Genomic DNA, 26,284 nt, shown 5'->3' with positions numbered 1-26,284 from the left:
GTGCTCCAGTTTCCTCCCATATTCCAAGGACGTATGGGTTAGTAGATTTATTGGTCATATGAGTGTAATTTGGCAGTGTAGGCTCATTGGGCTGGAAGGGTCTGTTACTTTGCTGCATGTCTAAACTATATAGTTTGCTGGTACCTGCCTTCCTGCTCTAACACAGTCGAGATGAAGGGTCTTCCGTCATCTCACCAACTCTCCATGTCCCTCACAGATGCTGTCTAATTTCTTGAGTTCCTACAGCAGTTTGCTTGTTGCTCAAGATCCCAGTGTTTGCAGACTCCTTTGTTCACTGGAAGAAGTTGAAGAGATGGGGGAGGATGTGAGGACCTGGGATAGTTGCAGATACCAGAGAACGTGAGGAAGAGAAGCAATAGTGTGTCACTCCATCACTCAATATGGTTGTGACTGATTTTGTGCCACAATGTTGCTGCCTTTTCTGATTTTTTTTAATAATGACTTGGACGAGGAAGTAGAAGGGTAGGTAAGTAAATCTGTGGATGACACGAAGGTCGGTGATGATGTGGATGGCCAAGATGGTTGTCATAGGATACAACGGGACATTGACAGGATGCAGAGTTGGGTTGAGGAGTGGCAGATGGAATTCAAAACAGAACCGTGTGAAGTGTTTCACCTTGGAATGTTAGAACTTGAAGGTAGAGAACAGAGTCCATGGCAGGATTCTTAGCCGTGTGGAGGAACAGAAGAATCTTGGAGTCCATGTACGTAGATCCCTCAAAGTTGCCATGCAAATTGATAGGGTGGTTAAGAAAGCATATGGTGTATTGGCCCTCATTAGTCAGGTAAATAAGTTCAAGAGCAGTTTGGTAATGTTGCAGCTCTGTAAAACTCTGTTTAGACCACACTTGGAGTATTGTGTTCAGTTTTGGTCACCTCATATAGGAAGGGTGTGGAAGCTTTAGAGAGGATGCAGAAGAGATTTACCAGGATACTTCCTGGATTAGGGAGCTTGTCTTGTAGGAAAGGTTGAGCAAGAAGGAGTATGAGAGGTGACTTGATAGAGGTGTATAAAATGGTAAGAGGCATTGATAGTGTGGACAGCTAGAGACCATTGAAGGTTTATTGCATGGCAACATCTCTATTTCCTTGGAAGTTGGCAAAGCTCTGGCATGACATCTAAAACTCTTCTTTGATGGAGAGTGTATTGAATGGTTGCATTACAGTCTAGTATGCAAACACCAGTGCCCTGGAACAGAAAATCCTACATTAAATAGTGGATATGGGCTAGTCTATCATGGCTAAAGCCTTCCACACCACTGAGCACATCTATAAGGAGCGCTGTTGCAGAAAAATAGCATCCATCAGTAAAGACCTCCACCACTCAGGCAATGCTCTCTTCTTGCCTCTCCCATCAGGAAGAAGGTACAGGAGCCTCGGGGCCCACACCACCAGGTTCAAGAACAACTATTACCTCTCCACCATCAGGCTCGAACCAGTGGGAATAACTTCACTCAACCTCACTCGCTCCATCTCTAAACTGTTCCCACAACCTATGGCAACCTTTCTCACCTTTTTGCCCTGGAAGAACCCTTGAAATAATTTTCAGGCCTCTGGGAACCCCTATGTAAAAATATTTATATCTACAGCTCACGGTGTGTTAGTGTGATAAGTAAGTTATAAATATAATAATCCAAAAATAATTGTCAATGTTCTTTTGAGTAGGGAATGATTTTTAGCCAAATTTTCTTGAAAAAACAGGTAAAGCTCAGTTTACCTTTCTTGAAATTAATCTCTTTCTTTCCCTTCCATAAATTTTGAAAACTTGTAAGGCAAATAATAAATTTCTGTTAAATAACAGGCTTAAGCTAAAATGGGATTTTAATTTTTCTAAAGGTAGGCTTGGTGTATTTAATTTAAATAAAGGTTGTAAATTGATTTTAATTAATGCTATATATAGAATGAATATTTATTGACAATGTTGAATGGTAAAGTTACTAAAAACCATAAGTCAAAGTAATATAAATAAAAATATAGCCTAAGACACAATTTTATGCAAGATTTTGGAAAAAACGTTTTCTTACTAAGTGATGTGATCAGGCTCAAATATCAGCCTAGCATGTGAAACCTGTACTTGTTTTTTGCTGCAAAAATACTCCATTCTGGGCTGAACTTGAGTTAAGCACACACGAATTTCACCTTCAACTCAAATGAGACGATTTCTATCCTTTCTCTTGATGCTTATTAAACAAGAGAAAGCTTGCTCACACATCTAAAAAGTTGAAAACTGGAGCAATATATTCATTGCTTTCTGATGAATGGCAGGATACTCTTCTTTCACAGAAATCCAGAACTTGTCTAGCGACAGCTCAGTAAATCTTATCTTGAGTGCATGATCAGTTTGCAGCTCGCAATGTTCTTCTTCTTCTCTCAAAGTCAAATTCTCAGGCTGAGCAGAAGATTCAGAGAAAGGGTCCTTCACCCATTGTTGAAAGGGAGGAAAAATACTGTTCAATTTTGTTTTGCAGTTCTTCCAGGTGGTTTACAATAAGACTTGAGACTTTCTGATCCTTCCTAACTCTGAAGCCTAAGCAGCAGTGAAAACGTTTCGAGATTTCTTTTTTCAACATGATTTTTCCAAAGATCCAGCTTCCTTTTAAATCTAGGGATCTTGTCACTTGAAGTCAAAACATTTTCTCCAGGGCCTTGTTGAGACTTGTTCAACTGGTTCATAATGATGAAAAATGTCTGCTAAGTCGGCTAGTTTCTGCAGCCATTCTTCATCTTCAAAGCATTCAGCAAAATCTGGCCTACAATTTTCTTGAAAGTGCTCCTGCAATTCACCTTTTAGCTCAAACACCCTGTTGGGAACTCTTTCCCTGCTAAGCTACCAGATTTCTGTATGTAGCAGGAGATTGGTGTGCTGTTTGTCCAGGTTCACACAGTTTTTTAAACATTCTCGAGTGAACTAGTTGTTCAATAAAGTTAATAATTTTTGTAGCGTCATCCTGAATTTTTTTCATTTCATCTCAGAGTTTTTGACATCATTACCTCTCTATGAAGAAAGCAGTGTGTTGTGACAATGTCACGATTCTCTTTTTTTTTTACAAGAGAAACAAGACCTCTCATGAAGCTAACCATTGATGGGCACCATCAGTACAGATGCCAACACAGTTCCTCCAAGACAGACTTTGTTTCCAGAACAAAACTTTAAATATGTCTTGGCCTCTGCTTGTTTCAGGCAGCTCTTTGCACTAAAAAAAGTTTCCTTGAATTTCACCATCATTTACAAATCTTACAAATACTACAACATGACATTTATTGGTGAAGTCTGTTGACTCATCAACTTCAATGGAAAAGCTGGTGATTTTTAGTTTATCACACAAAACCTCTACAGCATCAAGTGACATATCGTCAATACATCGACTTATCGTACTGTTTGAGAGTGAAACCTTGTCAATTTCTCGTACTGTATCTTGTCTAAGCATTTTTCCCACTATAATTTTACATGCTGTCATTATTAGGTTTTCACCAACTGTGTCACTTCACCTTTTCTGGGTTATAAGTTCTGCTACCGAATAACTTGCTTCCTGGGCCATTTTACTGATGATGACCTCCAATATTCTACTACGCCAGTAGAGATAGTTTGCTTCCATAAGTTAGTCGGCAGCACATAAGGGGAAGTTGAGGCAGATAATTTAGGAGGAAGAGGCTGACATGTTGGGCGAGTCCATTCAATGCTCAGGAAAAGGAACTTCACGCTCTTCATCAGCCTACCGTCCTCCCCTTCGTGCAATACAGCACTCACCAATTATCAACGGCCTTCCCTATCTTGCCTCAAAAGTGGAGAATGGACTCAACCAAATAAACACCATCCTACTGTGCACTGCCATACTGGGCTAAGAGTCCTCTAACGAGATTGCTAACGGGGCTGCTCAGTCACTGCCCACCCGTGCAAGTGCTGGTATTACGCATTGTGCGAAGTTCAAAAAACTATGTTTATTAAATCACAATCTCTCGCGGAACCCTAGCAACCTAGTGTTATGCAGAACTCCATTTGAGAAACCCTGACCTATAGACTCACTTTCACGGACTCTTCACGTCATATTCTCTATATTTATTGCTTATTTATTATTTATTATTATTATTATTTTCTTTTGTATTTGCACGGTTTATGTCTTTTGCACATTGTCCATCGTATTGGCTGTGGTCTTTCATTGATTCTATTGTGTTTCTTGGATTTACTGAGTATGCTTGCAAGGAAACAAATCTCAAGGTTGAATATGGTGACATGTAAGTACGAGGGGTGATTGATAAGTTCGTGGCCTAAGGTAGAAGGAGTCAATTTTAGAAAACCTCGCACTTTTATTTTTCAACGTAGTCCCCTCTTACATTTACACACTTAGTCCAGCGGTCGTGGAGCATACAGATCCCCTCTTTTTAGAAGTCGGCATCTTGGACCTCCAGTAAGTGGTCCACGGCAGGGGTGATTGATAAGTTCGTGGCCTAAGGTAGAAGGGAGATGAGATATACAGCTCTTGTTACATGCACGTGCAGTTCAACTCTTTGAGTGATTATGCAAAAAGTTTGAAGTTAATAATTCATCAATCACCCCTCGTACTTTGATACTGAACTTATTTTTGAACTTTTACCCAGCCAATATGAGAGGGTATAATTGTAAGGCGGTTGGAGGAAAGTATGGGGTGATGTCAGAGATAGGTTGTTTAACAGAGTTGTGGGTGCATTGAACACACTGCCGGGGTGATGCTAACAGCAATCCAAGCACATGGATGATAGTAAAATGGAGGGCTTTGTGGGAGGGAAAGGTTAGATTGATCTTGGAGTAGGTTACACCGTGGGCTAAATGGCCTGTACTGTGCTGTACTCTGCTGTGTTTATCTATCGGTCTTCAACACACTAAGCGACGAGGTTTTCTTGACCCCTGTTGGAAGAGCGTTTGAAGAATTATGGGTGGAGATATTTCTCTCCTGTGTCACACCTGCCATTCCCCTCTTTACACTGTGGTCATCTCTTTATACTCCCCACTCTGTCCTGGTGCAAGGTCATGGCCTTTATACTCCTTGCTCTGTCCGAGTGCAGGGTCATGACCTTTAGACTTCCCACTCTGTCTTGGTGCAGGGTCATGACCTTCATACTCCCCACTCTGTCCTAGCGCAGGGTCATGATCTGTAGTCTTCATACTTCATCAGACGCTGCTCAGCCCCTGAGCTCCTCCAGTATCTGCATTCTCCTCTGTCCTGGGGTAGTTGACTACTTGTGACTTCTTGTTCCCCCGCCCTGTTTTGTTGCAGGGAACGGTTACGTGAACCAGAGGTCCTCGCCTGGACTGCTCACCACCACGAGTCTGGGCAAGGTGATGCCGTCGAAGTCGCCGCCTCCCCCTGTCGCACAGCTGCCACTCGTTAACAGCCGAAAGCCCGACCTTCGGGTCATCACCTCGCAGAGCAAGGGACTGATGGGCTCCCTGGTAAGTCCCAGCGAACAGGTGGGCAGCTGCTCACTGACCTTCCTTGGCTGTTGGCGTGGGAGTGGGGGTTAGTGTGCTTGTTATTTAAAATGGGATGGGTGGAAAAGGAGGAAAGCATAATTCTGGGAATTGCGGAGTATCCTGATGGTAGCACCAAGATGGTGTAAAGGGAACTTCACTCTGTGTTTGACTCAGGAATGTGTGATGGGACAGTGTAGAGGGAACATCACCCTGTGTTTGACCCCGGGAGTTTGTGATGGGATGATGTAGAGGGAACTTCACTCTGTGTCTGACTCCGGGAGTGTGTGATGGGATGGTGTAGAGGGAACTTCACCCTGTGTTTGACCCTGGGAGTGTATGATGGGATGGTGTAGAGGGAACTTCACTCTGTGTTTGACCCAGGAATGTGTGATGGGACAGTGTAGAGGGAACTTCAATCTGTGTCTGATCCTGGGAGTATGTGTAGAGGGAGTTTCACTTTGTGTCTGACCGCAGGAGTGTATGATGGGACAGTGTGGAGGGGGCTTTATTCTATACCCTTAATGACGTTGACAGAGCATGCTCAGGGCATGGTGGGCTGGAGGGATGTGGGTGTTGTCAAGGTGTGTATTTCCTGTGCTGTTTGGTGACTGTGTGTCTCTCCTGCTCTTCCATGCTGTCAGACAGAGGAGGAGCTGCAACTGGTGAGTGCTGAGTGAGATGGTATTGCCTGAACCTTGTTTGAATCCCTGCCTTTTCTCCCTGCTTTACCTGTTTGGACACCTGTCTGTGGGTGTGAATCCCGCTCTGGACTGTTGAAGCCTTGAAGATCATAAGACAATAGAAGCAGAACTCAGCCATTTGCTCATCGCGCTTTCTTGGCCATTCCATCATTGCCAATCTATTATCCCTCTCAACTCCATTCTCCTGTCTTCTCCCTGTAACCTTTGACACCCTGACTAATCAAGAACCTGTCAACCTCCACTTTAAATATACTCAATGTCCTGGCCTCCACAGCCATCCATGGCAATGAATTCCATCCTCTGGTTAAAGAAATTCCTCCTCATCACTATTCTAAAGGGACATCCTTGTATAGTGAGGCTGTCCTTAAAGCATGAACAGCAATTTTGGCACATTCTGCAGAGCCACACTCAGTGAAGCTGCACTTTTGTGTATGTGGGTGTGTGTGTGTGTGTGTTTACTGCAGATCCCAGGTGTTCTGACTGATCTGACATTCCCTATCCTCTACAGTGACCATGTGTAGAGGTGACCATCTCCCTCGTGTCCTGGAGTTGGGGTTTAGTTGGTGTCTGACATTGAAGAGCGAGTTCTGTTTGTCCAGACTCGTCTGGCTTGATCCCACCATGACCACATCTCCCTTCTGCCCTGGGATTGGTGTTTTAACTGGTCATTGAAGAGTGAGCTCAGGCTAGTTCTGACGGTCGAGGCCCGTTCCCATCTTACTGTGTGGAAGTGCCAGCTGCTTTTCCTGCAACCGTGCGGTGACTACGTACAGAACAACTCCGTGCATGCTCTGCTATTGCTGTCTGCTTCGTGTTGCTAAGCATCCTCTTGGAATGTTGTGTTTTTGCAATAAGCACCAATAGAGCAGCTGGTTGGCACACAGTAAGCATGGGGCGGTAGACTTGTTCAACTAGTGTTGGCCAAGGGAATTGATAATTGATTTATTATTTCCACCCGCTCCGAGATGCAATGGAAGGCGTTGTGTGCCCTCCTGACAGAATATTCCCACATAAGTACATGAGCTGATACAGAAGAATGCAGAATATAGTAAACAGGGAGCCACAGCATTGTAGCAGGTAGGGCGACATTGCGCCTCGGGGTGCTGGGGTTCAGAGTTCAGTTCTGATGTCATCTGTAAGTTTACACGTTCCTCCCCATGAAATGTGTGGGTTTTCTCTGCATGCTCCAGTTTCCTCCCTCAGTTCAAAGACTTACTGGTTAGTAGGTTAATTGGTCATTGAAATTGTCCTGTGATTAGGTGAGGGTTAAATTGGGTTTTGCTGGAACACCGTTGAAACAATGGAAGGGTTTATTCTGTGCTGTATTTCAATAAATAAAGATTGAGATTCTGTTGAAAATCCGGAACAACGTACAGGAAATGTTGGAGGAACTCAGAAAGTCAGGGAAGGAATGAAGAGTTGACTTTTCGGGCTGTCTCAAGCACTTCTTTTCTTTTCCTTCTTCCTGCTTCCTTTCCAGTCCCAATGAAGTGTCTGGACCCAAAACGTTGACCGTTTATTCTCTCCGTAGGTGCTGCCTGACCTGCTGAGTTGTTTTAAACGTGTTGCAGAATATACCGGAGTGTTACAGAGGAAGTGCAGTGTGGGTAAACAATAAGGTGCAAGGGCCAGAATGGGGTGTAGATTGAGAGATCAAGAGTTCAACTTATTGTGCAATCTGTTCTTTCAATAGTCTGATAATCGTGGAGTAGCAGACGTCCTTGAGCCTGGTGACACACGCTTTCAGGCCTTTTTATTTACTGTCCGATGGGAAAGGGGAGAAGAGAGAATGTCTAAGGTGGAAGAGGTCTTTGATTATGTTGGCTGCTTTATCGAGGCAGTAAGAAGTACAGTGGGAGGCTGGTTTCCATGATGTGCTGAGCTGTGTCCACAACTCTCTGCAGTTTCTGGTGGGCACAGGCGGAGCAGTTGCCACACCAATGTGATGCATCCAGATAAGGTGCTTTCTGGGGTGCATTTTTTCCAATGGGAATGTGTATCACGTGAAGAGGCGTCATCCCTGTGTGAAGGTCTGCGAGAGCACATATTTAAAGGCCCAGGAGATTCCCTGCATTGGTTTATTATTGTCACCTGTTGTGAAAAGCTTGTCTTGCACCGTTCATGTAATGAGCAATATGTAAGATGTGTAATGAGCAGATCATTACACAGTGCACTGAGCTGGAACAAGATAAAACAATAACGTAATACAGAATGGAGTGTAACAATGACAGAAAGTGCAGACCAGGCTCATAACAAGGTAAATTGTGAGCTTAACAGTCCATCTTATGATACTGGGGGTTATTTAAATTATTACAGTGGGGCAGAGCCTGGTGGTATATACTTTCAAGGTTTTGTATTTTCTTTCCAATTGGGAGAGGAGACAAAAACCTAAAAGCACAAACCACCAGTTTCTCCCTCATCACTGGCCCTCCCTTTGTGCCTAGGCATTTAGCTGGTTTCACTGCACTTATCTTCAGAATGGGCCATTTGGAGCTTAAGGTACGAGGCACAGAGACACAACTGCTCCCCGAATCTGCAGGGGCATGTATAAGTTGTTCAGGTGGATCGTGACGGCTAAGAACAGGGATTTCTTGTCCTGCTCCCTCAGACCTCCACACTTCCCTCTGTGGTGAAGTGAGAATTCTGCAGTGCGGCCTTACACCAGCAGATGGCAGCTCATCCCCACAATCTAACCATATCCAGCCGACACACCACATCAGAATCAGGTTTCTTATCACTGACGAGTCATTTTGTGGCAGCCTTACAGAGCAATACATAAAATATTACTATAGTTTACATTAATAAATATCAATAAATAGTGCAAAAGTAAGTTAATAGTGCATTGTCCTTTTGCTGTTATAGTAACTGACATGGTTACTCAGTGGAATTCTCCGTTTTTGTTCAGTTCTGAAACGTTATTGGGGAATGAGGTTGTGGAAGCTTTGGAGTGGCTGCGGAAGGGTTTTACCAAGAAGCTCAAAATGCTGCAGGAACTCAGCAAGTCAGGCAGCATCTGCGGAGAGGAATAAACAGGACTCTTGGTGAAGGGCCTCGGCTGAGAATGTCAGCTGTTCATTACCCTCCATAGGTGCTGCCTGACCTGCTGAGTTGCTCCAGCATTTTGTGAGTGCTGCTGAAGATTTTCATCATCTACAGAATCCCTTGTGTTTGCCAGGATACTGCCTGGATTAGAGTGTGTGTACTCTAACGAGAGATCGGACAAAGATGGGTTGCTTACTGTCGAGCTGCAGAAGCTGAGAGAGGTGATCTGATAAAAGTTCCTAAAATGAAAAGGCTGTATCTTTCTCCCAGGGTAGAAATGTGTAAATAGTAGGGGGTATGCATTTCAGGTGAGAGGGAGAAGGTTTAAAGGAGATGTGTGGAGCAAGTTTTTTCTTTACACAGAGTGTGATGGGTGCCTGGGATGGTGTTGGAAAGTGATCCCATAGTGGTGTTTCAGAAGCCATTACATAGACACATGGCTATGCAAGGAATGGACAAAGATAGATCACGTGCAGGCAAATAGAATTAGTTTAGTTAGACCCCGTGTTCAACATAACCAAGGGGCCTGATCCTGTGATGTACTGAGCAATCATCCATAGTGAAAGACAGGGCGGGCATGAGTGATTATAAATAACACAGTGCATTCAAAGTCTCTCTGCCTGTACTCTCACTGTTGAACAGCTCTTCCCGACTCACCCAGTCACGTCGCGGTCTATTGTCCACCTGCAAACAATTGCAATTGGCAGTAACTGGTCATAGTATCTCTGCTTTCAACCTAAATCCATGGGGAGGAGGTGCATTATGAAACGTCTCCACACCAGGGATATTTATTTGATAAAAGAGCTGTGAGGCGAAAGTTATTTATATAAATAAGTGTGTTGGTAGTCCTTGGCAAGGGTTTTCCTTTCTGCCTTGGGGCTGGGGGAGGTTCAGGAGGCATTCAGAGTTGTACTGAAAGGTGGGGCAGGGGGGCCAGGAGCCTGGTAGTGACTGCAGCGGAAGTCAGACGGGCGCACTGACCGAGTGCTCCAGGGATGCCTGCACTTCCTGTGGATTAACCGGGGCACCACAGAAGATAGGGAGGCGGTTAGCGCAATGCTGTTGCCGTGTTAGGAGTTCAGAGTTCAGTTCCAGTGCTGTCAATAAAAAGCTTCTACATTCCCCCCGTGACTGTGTGGTGGCTCTGGGTGATCTGGTTTCTTCCCACGTTCCAAAGAGGTACCAGTTAGTAGGCTAAATGGTAAGTTATCCTGTGATTTGGCTAGGGTTAAATAAGTGGGTGGCTAGGCAGCGTAGCTCTCCGCGCCAGAAGGACCTGTTCCTCGCTGTATCTCCAGAAAGATAGTTAGGGAGATCAGCCGATGACAGAAGAAGTTAATTGTTCCCAGGGTATAATTGCAATGAAAATTAGTACATTTTAAATATTGTAAATTATAGTAATTTTAATGTATTACACTGTCATGATGCTGCGAAATAACAAATTTCATGTGACAAGTGGAACGGTACAACACAGTCAGACCCTTCGGCCCACAGTGTTGTGCCAACCTTTAAACTTACTCATACATCAATCTAACCCTTCCCTCCCTCACAGCCCTTCATTTTTCTTTAACTCATGTGCCTAGCTCAGAGTTTTTTTAAATGTAATTTATCTGCCTCTACCGGCACTCCTGGTAGGGCATTCCACACACCTACCACTCTGTGTAAAAAATTTACCTCTGACATCCCCCTATCACCTTAAAATTATGCCCCTTTGTATTAGCCATTTCTGCCCTGGGAGAATGTCTCTGGCTATCCACGTTATCCATGCCTCTGATCATCTTGTACACCTCTATCAGATCACCTTGCATCGTCCTGCGCTCGAGAGGGAAAAGCCCAGCACGCTCAACCTACCCTCATAAAACATGCTCTCATCCTGACAAATTTCCTCTGCACTCTCTCAGTGATACGTCAGTGATAGTAAACCTGATTCTGATTCCCCCAAACAGCTGCATGATGTGGACTCTAGTCTCCACCAGCTGTTCCTGCGGAAGCCTGCAGAGGCAAACTCTGACTGCCCACTGCAGATCTCCAACACAGAATGAGATGCACTATTGCATTGCCCCAGAAGAAGGGGCAGGGAGCTCACCATGCTGGGCTTGATGCAGTTCAACCTCTGAGATTCTTGGTTAATACAAGTTAACATTAGCTTATTACCTTATGTGTTTTGTGCATGAGTTATGTTTATGTACAGTGCCTGTAAAAAGTATTCACCTCCCCCCCCCCAGAAGTTTTCATGTTTTATTGTTTTACAACATTGAATCACAGTGAATTTAATTTGGCTTTTTTGACTCTGATCACAGAAAAAGACTCTTTCACGTCAAAGTGGAAACGGATCTCTACAAAATGATCTAAATAAATTACAAATATTAAATACAAAGTAATTGATTGTATAAGTATTCAGCCCCTTCAAGTCTGTATTTAGTAGTTGCACCTTTGGCAGCAATTACAACCTTGAGTTTGTGTGGATCAGTCTCTATTTGCTTTGCACAACTGGATACTGCAATTTTTCTCCATTCTTCTTTACCAAACTGCTCAAGTTCTGTCAGATTGTATGGGGATCATGAGTGAACAGCCCTTTTGAAGTCCAGCAACAAGTTCTCAGTTGGATTGAGGTCTCAATAGTGGCAGATTGAGAGTGGCACTTAGCCACTCCAATGCATTAACTTTGTTGTTTTTAACCCATTCCTCTATAGCTTTGGCTTTATGCTTGGGGCCATTGACTTGCTGGGAAACAAATCTCCCAAGTTGCAATTCTCTTGCAGACTGTATCAGGTTTTCCATCAGGAATTTCCTGTATTTTGCTGCATTCATTTTACCCTTTATCTTCGCAAACCTTCCAGGGCCTGCTGCAGTAAAGCATTCCCACAGCATGATGCAGCCACCACCATGCTTCACGATAGGGATGGTGTTTTTTTGATGATTTGCGGGGTTTGGCTTACGCCAAACACAGCATTTAGTCTGATGGCCAAAAATCTCAGTTTTGATTTCATCAGACCATAGAACTTTCAGACTTCAGAGTCTCCTACATGCTTCATGAGAGTTTTTTTCAACAGTGGCTTTCTCTTTGCCACTCCCTCCATAAAGCTGCAACTGCTGTTGTTTGCGCAGTCACTCCCATTGCAGCCGCTAAGCCCGTAACTCCTCCAGAGTTGTCATAGCTCTCTTGGTCCTTTTTACACGGTCACTCAGTTTTTGAGGACTGCCTGCTCTAGGCAGATTTACAGCTGGTCCAAGGCCAAGGGATATTTAGTGACTGGGAAATTCTTGTGTATCCATCTCCTCACTTGTGCTTTTCAATATTCTTTTCACCAAGTTGTTTGGAGTGTTCTTTTGTCTTCATGGTGAGGTTTTGCCAGGACACTGACTCACCAGCAGTTGAACCTTTCAGATACAGGTGTATTTTGACTACAGTCAATAGAAACACCTTGACTGCACACAGGTCTTCAAAAACAGATTCCATTTAACTAATCATGTGACTTCCAAAACCAATGCCTACACCAGTGATGATTTGGTGTGTCATATTCAGCAGGGGGTGAATACTTGTGCAGTCAATTACTTTGTGTTTTATATTTGTAATTAATTTAGATCACTTTGTAGAGATCTGTTGTCATTTTGATATGAAGGTCTTTCTTGTTGATCAGTATCAAAAAAGCAAAATTAATTCCACTGTCATTCAATGTTGTAAAACAATAAAACATGAGAACATCTGGGGAGGGGGGAGTTCTTTATTATTATCATCATCATCATCATCATCAGGTGCCATGCCCAGTTTGAGCTTTGACTGCCATTGCCCACACACTTCTGTTTCGGATCAAGTGGGATCAATTCATTGGTATTCATTTCCAGTTCTCTGGCTGCTGTCTCCATCATCATTTGTCTTTGTCTTCCTCTTCCCTTCAATCGTTCCATAATTACTGTGCATTCTAACACCTCTTTCCTAATCACATGTCCAATGAAGTTACATTATCTTTTCATGATCTCATACATTATTTCTCTTTTTGTGTTTGCTGTGTTCATGACATCCTCGTTAGATATTCGTTTTGTCCATGATATTCTTTGCATCCTCCTCAAAAACCACATCTCTGCTGCTACAATTTGTTTCCTCATGTTACTAGATATCGTCCAACATTCTGAGCCATATAATATAACTGGATAAATGTAACATTTCAGTACTTTGAGGCGGGTTGTCATGCCTAGTTTTGTATTGGTCAGTATACTCTTCATTCTCGTAAAAGTGTCTTTTGCCATCCCTATTCTTCTTTTGATGTCCATGTCGCACCTGCCATCTGATGTCACCCAGCTTCCTAAGTAACAAAAGTTCTGTACTTGTGTTATGTCTTCCCTGTTTGTTCTCAACCTGCAGATAGGACAGGGGTCCCCAACATTTTTTGCACCACGGGCCGGTTTATTATTGACAATATTCTTGCAGACCGGCCAACCGGGTGGGGAAGAGGGTGGGTAGGGTTGCCAACGGACAAGAGTAGCAGTCAAATACGTTGTGTTTACCCCAAGAAAGACTACCATGACCATGAAGCCTTGCGCGGGCACCTGTGTGCGCATGCGTGTACGTGCTGATTTTTTTTCTACAAATCGTTTTTGACGATTCTGTTCGGATGGGGGGAGTTGTTAACCACGACCGGAATATAGGTGATAAGTCAACTATGTCGCTTATAAGTGGCTAATACACTCAATTTTGTTTCTAAAAGGGTTTATCTAACGAATTTAATATTAAACACACAGCGCATCTTTTCCTCGCATGAATATAGTGATAAGTCAATTATAAGTCAATAGCATCATAATACTTCGAGTAACATTTGGATATTAAACACACAGCATGTATTTTCCCTGTATGAACATATAAAATCATTGCAACACACCAATATCGCTGAATCAGTGGGAGCCCTGGGCTTATTTCCCTGCAACAAGACGGTGCCATCGAGGGGTGACAGGAGATAGCGATACTCGAAGGGGGTTCCTTGTGTCCAGTCTATTCTGCAACTTAGCTTTCGTTGCATTCATTGCAGAGATATGTTGGAAATGGAAGCAACGTTTTCAGTGCTTTTGTGGCTACCTCAGAATATTTAGCCTTGACTTTGATCCAGAATGCCGGCAGAGATGTTATGTCAAACATACCTTTCAGCCCGCCGTCATTTGCAAGCTCAAGGAGTTGATCTTCTTCCTGCGCTGACATGGATGACGCGTGGGTAATGAACTCGCATGCGTTCAAGTTCCAACAGTGGGCGTGACAGGGAATGAGGAAAGGTGCAGCTGACTCATATCGCCAAATCAAATCATTTCCTTGCGGCCCGGTAGCACTTGCTTTGCGGCCCGGTACCGGTCCGTGGCCCAGTGGTTGGGGACCGCTGAGATAGGATTCTCCTTCTTTTTGGATATCACCATACATTCTGTCTTTTTGCAATTGATAGATAGACCCATTTTTGCACTTTCAATTATATCAATTAAGTTTTGTAGTTCTTCCTCCTTACTTGTAATTAACACAGTGTCATTTGCATATCTGAAATTATTGATGTTTTCACCGCCAACTTTGACTCCCAAGATGTCTCTTATTTTTTTTTAGTATTGTTTCACCGTACACATTAAATAAATCCGGGAGAAAACACACTCTTGTCTAACGCCTCTCTTGATCTTTGTAAACTGACTCACTTATCCATCTATTCTTACAGCGGCAGTTTGTTCCCAGTACAGATTTCTGATTAGGCAGAGGTCTTTCAAATCTAGATCTAGAGTTTTCTGTAATATTTTAAATAACTTATTGTGCTTCACTTTATCAAATGCTTTTGTGTAGTTGATAAAACAAACAAACAAATCTCTTTGCACTTGAATAGCTCGTTCTGATAGTATCCTTAACATCAATATTGCGTTTCTTGTACCTTTGTCTTTCACAAAACCACATTGTTCTTTACCTATTTCAGCTTGTATCTTTAGCTCTTGTCATCAAAATTCTTAGGAGTATCTTGGTGATGTGACTCATTAAACTTATGATCCTATGTAATTCACATTCTATTGCTCCAGGTTTCTTAGGAAGAGTGATAAATACTGATTTTTTAAAACCTCTTCTGGTATTATTCCAGTCTCATAAATGTCATTGATTAAATCAGTAAGTTTTTCAATTCCATAATCTTCAAGGGCGATAACTTGTTCTATTACTAATTCGTCAGGACCTGCTGCCTTTCCTTTCTTCATCTTATTTATTGCATTACAAACTTCAGATTTTAAAATACTTGGACCTTTAATGTCTTTCTTAATTTCTGGTTTTTCGCCTCAATCGTCTTCAAACAAATCCTGAATATACTCTGTCCTCTGTTCATAATCTTAATCTCATATTTTTCCATGATAATGGTACCATCCTTTGCTTTCAAACATCCAGCTGAAGAACAGAGGAGCTTTTTACCGGTGATATTCTTGATTTGTTGATGTAACCTTTTTGGATCAGTAATAGGGACTCTTTCTATTTGCTCACATTCCTGGTTTAACCATTCTTCTTTGGCTTTTTGACATAAGCTTTTAACTTTTTTATCTAAGGACTTATATTCTATAGGATTTGCTTTCTTCTGTCTCCCTTCTTCCTTTAGAATTTTGATTTCATCTGTCATCCGTTTATTCTTTGTGCTTTTTTCTTTTTTAGGAATCACTGACTTTGTTGATTCTATTAAGGCATCCTTCAGAGAGTTAAATTTCATTTCTACATGATTGCTATTATCTTCAACAGATTCTATTTCTAGACTTTGAAATTTATTCCTTACTTCAATTGTAAATTTTTGTCTTAAGTTTTCTTCTTTAATTAATTGCAAGTAGTCAAGGGATTGTTCAAGTTTTTGCTTCTTTAGTTTTCTAAGTTTTACTTTTACATGACATACTATTGGGTTATGGTCACTATTACAGTCTGCACCTGGATATGTTTTGCATTGAGTCACTGAGTTTCTAAATCTTTGGTTTATAGTAATAAAGTCAGTTTGATTTCTAGTGTTATCACCTGGACTTTTCCAGGTCCTCAAGCGTCTTGGATGGTTTTTAAAGTAGGTCTTCATAATGACCTGATTATTCATCTTGCACCATTCTACCCATTTCTCACCTCTTTCATTTCTTTCCCCTAGTCCAAATTTTCCTATGGTATTTCCATCAGCACCTTGTCCTACTTTAGCATTTCAATCTCCCATGACAATAACAATATCTTGAGATTTGCATCCATTCTTTGCTTGTTCAAGCTCTTCATAGAATTTATCCATATCCTTATTTGTTCCATCTGTTGTTGGTGCATATACCTGTATAATTGCAAAATCAAATGGTTGTCCTCTGAATCTAACAAGGAGCACTCTTTCTGATATTGCCCAATGTCCTAAAACACTCTTTGCCATGTTTTCATTCATAAGAATTCCTACTCTATTAGTATGGGATGTTCCACAAGAATAAATCAGTGTTTTATTTCTATTCTGACATGTTCCAGCACCTATCCAACAAACTTCGCTAATTCCCATGATGTTAACCTTTAGTCTTTCCATTTCATTTGTCACATTGTCCAATCTTCCTGCTTGATATAGGGTTCTTACATTCCAAGTGGCAATAACTTTCTTTTGTGTTACTTGAATTTTATGAGCGGTAGCTTGATGACGGTTGGGGATCCCCTGCTGCCCAGAATCAACCCTACCGAGCAAAGCATCTTCAGAATTGCCTTGAAGATCCTCTTGACGTTGTTGTTGTGTGATACATTTTGTGAGTTTGGCCATGGTTTTGTTAGCAAATAGATTCTAGGAAACCTAGTATCTAGCAACGGTGGTTTGCTATTGCCTACCGTTGGGCGAACTGAAGAAATCACCATTTCTCTTCCCAAATGTTCATTCGCCTGTACTATACCCGTTGACATTTGAGGTCCTAGCTCATCCGCCTTCTCCGTCGTAAGTTCAGTTACTGAACCTGCCGGATCTGCCATTGGCCTTCGCTCATATCCTGAGCAGCAACCTTTGCAGGTGCTACCGTTCCGGGTCACAGCGGTCCTGGGAGCAATGAATGACTGAGAGGTAACTCCACTTTCTCCAAAGCTCTGAAAGTCCCCAGTCAGAGCCTCATCACCAGTTGCAGTTTAGGGTCATACCCAGGAGCTGAACTTTTTGTAAGCATTGTATTAATTTATTTATTGAGAATCAGCACAGAACTGGCTCTTCTGGCCCAAAACCACCCGATTAACCCAAGCCTTAAGACAGGACAATTTACAATGACCAATTCATCTGCTAACCTGTACGTCTTCGAGCTGTGGGAGATATCTGCAGCACCCAGAGGAAATGCACACGCATACAGGAAGGGCATACAGATGACGTTAGAGTTGAATGTCAAACTCCAATGCCTTAAGCTGTAATTGCATCGTGCTAACTGCTACATTACCGTAGCACCCATATGTACAGTATTGTGCACCTAGTCCAGAGGAACGTCGTTTCATTTGGTGATATACATGTGTACAGTTGAATGACAATAAGCTGAACTTGACTATGTTCAATAACTTGAACTATACACGCTGCACGTTATGACATCAATCATAAACGAGAAAATCGGCAGATGCTGGAAATCCAAGCAACACACACAAAATAATGAAGGAACTCAGCAGGACAGACAGTATCTATGGAAAAGTGTAAACAGTCAACACTTCGGGCTGAGATCCTTCAGCAGTCCTGATGAAGGGTCTCGACCTGACATGTCGACTGTTCACTCTTTTCCATAGATGCCTGGCCTGCTGAGTTCCTTCAGCATTTTGATTATGACATCAATGCAAGTTTTGTGGGGGGAAAAGGTAATTGATTCCAAGATCGTGTCATGGTGTTCCAGGTGGGTTTAAGAACCTGATAGCAGTGGGAAAGGAGCTGTGGGTCAGTCTGTGAATGTCTTCAGGCGCCTGTCCCTCCTACCTGCTGGTAGCATTGAGAAGAGGGCATGATCTGGATGGTGGGGGTCTTTGATGATGGGTGTCACCTTCCTGAGACACTATCTCTTGTAGATGTTCCTCTAGGGTGAGGAGAGCTGTACCTGTGGTGGAACTGCTTCCGTCCCACTGCTCTGTGTAGGTCCTTGTGTTCTTGTGAGTTGGAGTTTCCATACCAGGCTGCGATGCAGCTGGTCAGAATGCTCCCCACCGTACATTTGCAGAGGATTGTTAGATTCTTTGATGAACCTTGGGACATCCCGAGGCAGTGACGCAGTGTGCCATCCCTCACACGGCACTGTGATACTGACCCCAGTGACTGAGTGTGGCCCTCTGCCTGAAACTAGAGTTGGTTTGTTATTGTCGCATGCACTGGGATACAGTGCGAAGCTTGTTGGCACAGATCATACCGCAGATTTCTGTACGTGTACCATGGAGAGCACTCTGAATGGTTGCGTCATCGTCTGGTATGGAGGGGAGCCACTGCACAGCTTCAGAAAAAAGATGCAGAGGGTTGTAAACTCAGCCAGTATCATCATGGCACTGGTCGCTCCCTCACTGAGGGCATCTTCAAAAGGCAGATATTCTCAAGAAGGCAGCATCCATCATTAAGAACCCTCGCCATCCAGGACATACCCTCTTCTCATTCCTACCATTCGTGGATGCCTGAAGACCCACACTCAACATCTCAGGAACAGCTTCTTCCCCTTCACCATCGGATTTCTGAATGGTCTATGAACCATCCACCTCGGTATTTCACTCTCCTTTTGCACTGCTGGGTATTTCTTCCGTATTTTTTATTGTAACTTGTAGTGAGTTTTCATGCGCCGCACTGCTGCCACATATATCAGTGAAAATAAACCCTATTCTGATGCTGAGTTATTGTGCACGGTGCATTGAGACAGTACGAGGTAAAGCAGAATAATAAGGTGTAACAGTTACAGAGGAAGTACAGTGCACGTGAGCAGTAAGGTGCAGGATTATAACAAGGTAGATTGTGAGGTCAAGAATCCATCTTACTGTATAAGGAACCTTTGAACAGTCTTGTAACAGCAGGATAGAAGCTGTCCCTGAGCCTGGCGGTACGTGTCACTGACCCGACCTGTTATTATCAGTTTGTACAGGTTACCATATTCTACTTGATACTCATTTTCTTGTAGGCATTTACAGAGGGGAAACAGGAAATACAAGAGGATTTATGAAAAAAAATGCATAAACACACGAAGACTGACAGTCTGTAAATGGTTTGTGTGGGCATGTCCGACCCTGAGCACAGCATTACTGCCACAGTAGCAGGAGCTAGTGCACCTCGGAATGTGCTGTCACACTTGGAGTGTTGCGATGTGTGGCAGGGTGGGGCGGGGTGCCTCTGTGGTGTGACGGCAGTGGGCTACTGGGTGGGGTGTCCCCTGGTGCCTTCCACTGACTGGTTTTATCCCCCTTACAGAGCACACAGCAGCTGACTGCAGGCACACAGTCGCTCAGCACTCCGGTGGTGTCAGTGGCCACACCTAGCCTCCTCCCCCAGGGGCTGCACTACTCGGCAATGCACAGCACTTACAACACAGGTGAGCACGAGGCCACGGTACCCACCCTGTACCATTTCCCTCCCCCCACCATTCCCAACCCCTGTACCATCCCACACCCCGAGTCGACTGAAGGGCAACGTCCTGGTGTGGAGGTGGGTACTTTACATTCACTCCGCCCCGCAGACACGAGGGGTGAGGAGGACCGAGCGTGGGGAGTAATCTGCTACGGTGTTTTTTTTTGAACAAAGGTTTATTCAATGACTTTAAGAACACAGTGAAACACTTTACAATGTGAGGGCAGCACAGTAGTGTAGCAGTGAGTGAAATTCCATTTCAGGCGCCATTGACCCAGGTTCAAATCCACCGCCATCTGTAAGCAGTTTGTACGTCCTCCCTGTGGAATACCTAGATTTCTTCCAGGCGCTCCGGTTTCCAAAGACGTCCCGGTTGGTAGGTTAATTGGTCGTTGTAAGTTATCCTGTGATTAGGCTGGGGTTAAGTTGGGGGTTGCTGGGAAGTGCGGCTTGTTGGGCCAGAAGGGCCTGGTCCGCGGTGTGTCTGTAAACAAATAAATAAATGAAGCACCAGCAACCCAAGTTTATTCCCACCGCGGTCTGTTTGAGTCCACGCTTTCCCCGTAACCGGGTGCTGCAGGTTCCTCCCACATTACAAATTAAAATTTAAAATACTGTTTCAAATTAAAATACGATTATTACTACCTACAGCACCCCATGAGCCCCTGAGGGGCCCCCTGTGCCCACAGAGACCCCCTGCTCCTTCCCCAAGGACACCCGGGCACAAGCATAAGCACAGAAGAGGGGCTCAAGTAGAGCCCTCGTCTGTTCACCATCCGGATCTAGGAGTGGCTGTCTTGGCCTGGCCCAGGCGCAAGCCCAAGCCCACCAGTAGGTCTCCCAGGCAATCCACTCCTTTCCCTGCTAACTAATTATACAGTACATCAGGAGCGTGGGGCTGAAGTACAGCCACAGCATGAGCGGCCCTTTCAGATACTCAGGCAGGGGCTGCAACCTCTCACACTCCATATAAACGTGACACTGACTCATTTCCTAAGCAGCCATAGGACCCCCCCCCCCATTGTGTTCACCTCAGCCTCATCGTTCAGTGACTCTGCTCTGTCATCCTCTGAAGAGGAATTCCAAAGTGCGAAACCCTGCCCCCCACTTCTCTGACACAGAGTGGAGCTCCCTCCATACCGTCCCATCATACACTCTCAGGATCAGGCACTTACGGAACCTGACACAAAGTGAAGCTGCCTCCACACAGTCCCATCGCACACTCCCGGGCTCAGGCACAGAGTGAAGCTCCCTCTGTACCGTCCCATCACATACTCCAATGATCAGACATGGAATGAAGTTCCCTCCACGCCATCCCATCACACATAACTAGGGTCGGACACAAAGTGAAGCTCCCCGCACATGCTCCCTGGACCTCTGCCAACCTGACTCCTGCCATTATACTCTCCATCCCCTCCCTTTGTCTCTCTCTTCTTTACCCAGGGTGTCCCTGAGAGCCGCAGTCACTATAGTCCCACCCCTGACCCCTGCCCTGCTCCCCACTCTTAAGTCCAGCCGTTGGGACATAGTCAGAGGTGAGTGTGGTGTTGCAAGGGCAGTGGGTGGACGTGCAAACTGCTGCTGGATTTTCATCTCCTGCCCCCCCCCACCCCCTTTGTCTTCCAGACTATCAGTTGACCAGCGCTGATTTATCAGCCTTGCAGTCATTCAACTCTCCGGGTGCCGTATCTCTTGGCAATATGACGACGTGGCAACAGTTGACACCGGCGACGATTGGCAACATGCTGTGAGTGCTGGGTCTGTCCCCCTGGGCAGAGGGTGGTGGGCAGGGGTGGCCTGATGTCAGCAGGTGCTCACAATGGGCAGAAAGCAGGTCAGTGATCCCAGGTCGGTGGGGCAGTGAAGAAGGTGTGTTCCTTGTCTATCCCTGCCCCATCTATGAAGGGACAGTGCAGTGGGAGCTTCACCAGTGTCCGACCTCAGGAGTGCGTGAGGGGATGGTGTGGAGGGAGCTTCGCTCTGTGTCTGACCCAGGGCGTACGTGACGGGACGGTGGAGTGGTAGTTCTTCAATGCCTGACTTGCAGAATGACGCTGCCTTTCCTCTGCCAGGGTCGGGCCCAGCAACCAGCTCCCTCAGGTCTCCACGCTGACAACAGGCAGCACCCAGGACGTGCGGGTGAAGTCGGAGCCGGTGTCCCCCACCCGTGAGCGCACCACCCCCTCTGGCTTCCTGCCGCAGGGTCCGCAGGACGGGGGCCGCTCCCCGGTACACAGCCTCAGCAGCAACGGTAGCCCACTGGAAGGGAGCGAGCGGGACGAGGCCCGGGCGGGCTACATCTCCCCTGTCGGACACATGCGGGTGGGCGGGAAGGAGGACGAGGACCCGTCCGCAAAACGCCTGCGGATGGATGCCTGGGTCACCTAACACCCTCCACAATCCCCTCAACCCTCCCCCACACCGCCCTAGAGAAGGAAGGTTCGAGGGAGGCAGTGTCCGTGTTATAGCCCAGTTTTACACAACGCAATGTCCAACCGCACCCACCCTCCTCCGCTATGCCCCGCATCCACGCTCTTTGGCACCCCTTGTCAGTAACCAAAGACTCCTGGTGAAAACTGGCACTGACTACGCACTCCCCCTTCGATATCAGCCGCAGATCCCTCCTTGTCATTTTCCCTTCACCCCTCTGTCACCAGAGGGGAGCAATATCCCAGTGTGAATGCCATCCCAGTGGGCTAGGATTTAGTCAGCAAGTGTCCACCTGGTTATGGTGTGCGAAGGTCCGCTGGACTGGTGGTGGTAGCGGGTAAAATGGGAGCAGGGTGGGGCCTCTCTCCCCTACGCTCCCCCCTCTCTCCCTCCCCCCCTCTCTCCCTCCCCCCTCTCTCCCCCTCCCCCTCTCTCCCCCTCCCCCCTCTCTCTCCCTCCCCCCTCTCTCTCCCTCCCCCCACTCTCTCCTTCCCCTCTCTCTCTCCCTCCCCCTCTCTCTCTCCCTCCCCCTCTCTCTCTCCCTCCCCCTCTCTCTCTCCATTCCCCCCTCTCTCCATCCCCCCTGTCTCCATCCCTCCTCTCTCTCTATCCCTCCCGCTTCTGTGTTCTCCCTCATTCTCGTCCTCCCGTTCTCTACACCCCATCTCCACGCTCCCTGTGGTAGCTGGACGTTTCTCTGTATTGAACAAATATCGCTGTTTTCCACACCCAGGGTTGTTACTTGGTGTCTGAGCTCCTCCACCCCCCACCCCAGATTCTTGCCCATGACACTGGGCTGGGCAGATTGTCCCCACCCCTGGGTGCTGCTGAGGGTGGTTTAGTGATCCTGGGGTGAATTCTGGGGTAAGGGTTTAGCGGAGATCACCATCCCCACCCAGACCTCTCTGGGCACATACTCATGCAATTCCCAGTGGGGTGTCAGTCCTGGAATGTGACCACCTCTTTCACCTCTGTCCCCTTCTCCATCCTGGAATACTGGTCTCTGATAGCTGGAAAACAGAGCCCTCCACCATCACTCTTTCCACCCATCGTCCCACACCCTTTCCTCGACCCACCAGTTCCTTCTCTCTCCCCGCCTAACCCTCCCTTTACCCTTTCTTCCCGCCTTCCCTCCACACTCCTGCCCATCTGTCCTCCGTTTCCTCCGTCACCCCTTTGTATGCCTCCTTCCCCCAATTCCGTCCACCCACCTGCCCATCCACACCCACTCCCTCCTGTCTCCCCCACCTATCCGTTCTTTTATCCCGTTTCTCCCTCCTTCCTTCCCCTTAGCTCTGTATCTTCCACCTCTCCTCATCTCACACCCTGTCTCCTTCCTGCCCTCTCCCCCAGATCCACCTCTCTCTCCTCTTTCCACCCCTTAACCCATCTCTTTCCCCACTGGCCAACAACTGCCCTTCAGGGTTGATCAAATAAACACCTCCCAAATCCCCTCCCAACCTCAGGTGCCCCCGTCCCCACCCTTTTCCAGCCCCTCGGTGTTCTCAGCTGGTGATCAGCTGATTCACAGCCCTGCTCCCCCCACCCCCCCGACAGTGATTTAAGTTATTGGTTGGTAGGTTTATCATGTGAGTGTGTGTATGTGTGTGTGTCTGCGCGCGTGCTTGGCCGCGCCCCTGAGTTTTTTAAAATGTGCTGCCACTTGTATAGATAATTTTTTAAAGAAATACAATAGACCCACAATATTTAGGCCTCATTCAGGAGACGTACCTGCTGCAGTTCTGTGTGTGGCTCACAGGGTTTTCGAGGAAAACCGTTCACAGGACTGACACCCTTGGTTGGGAGGGGACGCAGCAGTACAGTGCTAATTTATTGTCAGAATGTTTATGTTCTTTTTTTAAAAAAAAATGCATGTCGACATATTTAAATGAAAATACGAAAAAAAAATACTTTGAGCCTCTCGATGCACAATAGAGAGAAGAGTTATAGCTAATATATTGTGTCCAGATTGTGTCTCAGGCTCGAAGCTTATCGCTGTTATATTTGGTTTTCCAGGTGGAATTACAAATTGTGTATATTTTTCATAAGCGCGAGAATGCACTGATCTTCCGCGGTTGTTGGGATGGGGAGGGGTGCGGAGGCTCTGGCGGCCCTGGTGGTGGGGTGACCACGGCTGGGGAGCCGGCTGTTCGTGGCTGACCTGCCTTGGCGGACATCTCCCCGGCAGCAGCCGGTCAGGGTGGGAAAGCAAGTGTTGAGGAGTTCCCCTATGTAAACCCCTCCCTGCGTCTGAGCCGCAGCGGTGGAGAGTGGGTGTGGGAGTGTGAGGGTTTTATTTCAGGCCAGGGATGAGAGTGGGCCTCGAGGCCAGGAACGCTTCCTCCTGCCTACCTCTGGTGGACGAGGCAGGGGAATGGAGGGTGCGGTGGGCAGGGGCTTCCTCTGCATGCCAGTATCCGCTTGCGAAGCCCATTTTCCTCCCTACGCGAGCCTCCTCTCAAAGGAGGGCCGGTGGGGGGTGGTTCTCGCCAGATTACCAGATGAAGTGAGGGGTCCTTGTCCCCTGCAGGTCGAGCACACAGGGAGGGGAGAGGTGGAAACCCTGCCCCTCCCAGTCGGTGCACAATTCAATCTCAGCTGCCTCTACCTCAGAACTGAAGATCACCCTTCCCGAGTTTATCTCAGTTGGGGGGATTGAGGACTCTGTCTCCACCCCCTCCAACTCATCCACCCCACAGGACGACCTGGCAGGGAGCTTGCCAGCTCCACTCTCCCTCCTCCTCATCCCCACACACAGCCTGGGGGGGGGGGGTGGGGGGGGGGTGCCTGCGGTTGAGTGTAGCATAGTTTGGCAGCTGCCCAGGGCTCCCACCTCCTTCGTGTCCTTTGGGATAGTCAGCTAGGTGGTTTTGCTTCTGGTACCCTGTTTTGGAGTGGGTACGGCTGAATTTGTTTCTGAGAAGGGCTCTCTCCCCCCCCCCACACCCTCTAACAGGATATGTGAAGATAAGAGGGTTGTGGGAGAGTGTAGGTGTAGGGAGGGGCAGGGGGCATAAACTCTGCACAGACTACGCCAAGCGAGCACCCGTTGGGGCAGGCGCCAGTCCACGACGCCCCCACTTCCCCGCCTGTCCTCTCTCCCGCCCTGTGCTGGTGTTCCCGTGTGTAGACAGGCGGACGGCTCGCTGGGTTTTAACGGCGGGGCTCGCCTTTTTATCTCTGTAACGACAATCACTAATATAACGTCGCCGAGTGTTTTACTCTCAAAAGGCAGCGTGCGAGTGTGAGCGAGTGTGTGCGCACGTGTGCGTGCGCATGTGTGTATATGCGAGTGTGTGCGTGTGTGTGTGCGCGCGCGTGTGTGTGTCCCTTGTCCCCCCCCGTGCCGTATGGTGATGCTTGTATATTACACACACAAAGAATATTAAATTGGACGTTCATCTCTGAACTCCTGCACTATATTTGTTGTAAAGAGGTTTACTATCATTATTTTAAATACACATTTCTGATCAGATTGTCTTTTCCGTGTTTAATTTATTGTGTTCCTTCGCCGAACTGCCGCCACCCCCCACATCCATTGGGTAGTGCAGAGAGTGTGGGAGTTTCAGGAAGAGAGAGTGCTGCCGCGGGAGAGTGTGACATTGGGGAGGGATGCAGGGGTGGGGAGGTTTATTTATTTAGAGATACAGCGTGCAATAGGCCCTTCTGGCCAGCAACCGATTTAACTCTAACCCTAATTATGGCTTAATTAATAATGACCAATTAAGTTACTAAGCTGTCCATCTTTGGATGGTGTGGGCGGAAACTGTGTATTCCAGTGGGCGGACATGCAGACTCCTTGAAGAGGAAGCTGAGATTGAACTCCAAAGCTCTGATGCCCCGAGACGTGATAGGGTTGTGCTAACCGCTGGCTACCGTGGATGATGGGGACAAGAGGAGAGACGCTGGGGGAGGGGAGGGATGGAGCAAGGGGAGAGGTCACAGGAGACTATGGCGGTGGGGGTTGGCACTGACCTTGGGCGGTCCTGCTGGATCGGGGTCATTCCGGTCCTGAGCTGGGTGTTGAGCACAGACCCTCCCCCCCCCCCGCCCGCCCACACCCACGAAGAGAATGCAGGAGGTCAAGATGGGGGCAGCTCGTGAGCGAG

At 46.4% G+C, this 26,284-nt stretch overlaps 1 protein-coding gene across 6 annotated transcripts in view; it reads left to right on the top strand.

Annotated features, from left to right (window-relative positions):
* Positions 1 to 25,651, top strand: part of LOC140212750 (myocyte-specific enhancer factor 2D homolog) — a 111,877-nt gene extending 86,226 nt beyond the window's left edge. For 4 of the 6 annotated variants that reach the window (XM_072283934.1, XM_072283949.1, XM_072283914.1 and 1 more), the window contains 5 exons: positions 5,274 to 5,449; positions 6,112 to 6,132; positions 19,590 to 19,710; positions 21,372 to 21,492; positions 21,818 to 25,651. In XM_072283934.1, the coding sequence (XP_072140035.1) occupies positions 5,274 to 5,449; positions 6,112 to 6,132; positions 19,590 to 19,710; positions 21,372 to 21,492; positions 21,818 to 22,133 (755 nt within the window). In that variant the 3' untranslated portion in view covers positions 22,134 to 25,651. The remainder of the gene's footprint in view (positions 1 to 5,273; positions 5,450 to 6,111; positions 6,133 to 19,589; positions 19,711 to 21,371; positions 21,493 to 21,817) is intronic. The other 2 variants (XM_072283958.1, XM_072283943.1) reach the window with 1 other exon arrangement.
* Positions 25,652 to 26,284: the final 633 nt, after the last annotated feature.

The sequence above is a fragment of the Mobula birostris genome, chromosome 2 (genome assembly GCF_030028105.1).
Source record: "Mobula birostris isolate sMobBir1 chromosome 2, sMobBir1.hap1, whole genome shotgun sequence".
NCBI classification, from domain to species: Eukaryota; Metazoa; Chordata; class Chondrichthyes; order Myliobatiformes; family Myliobatidae; genus Mobula; species Mobula birostris.
The sequence above is the reverse complement of the archived record's forward strand: the minus strand, read 5'-3'. Positions and strand labels throughout refer to the sequence as shown.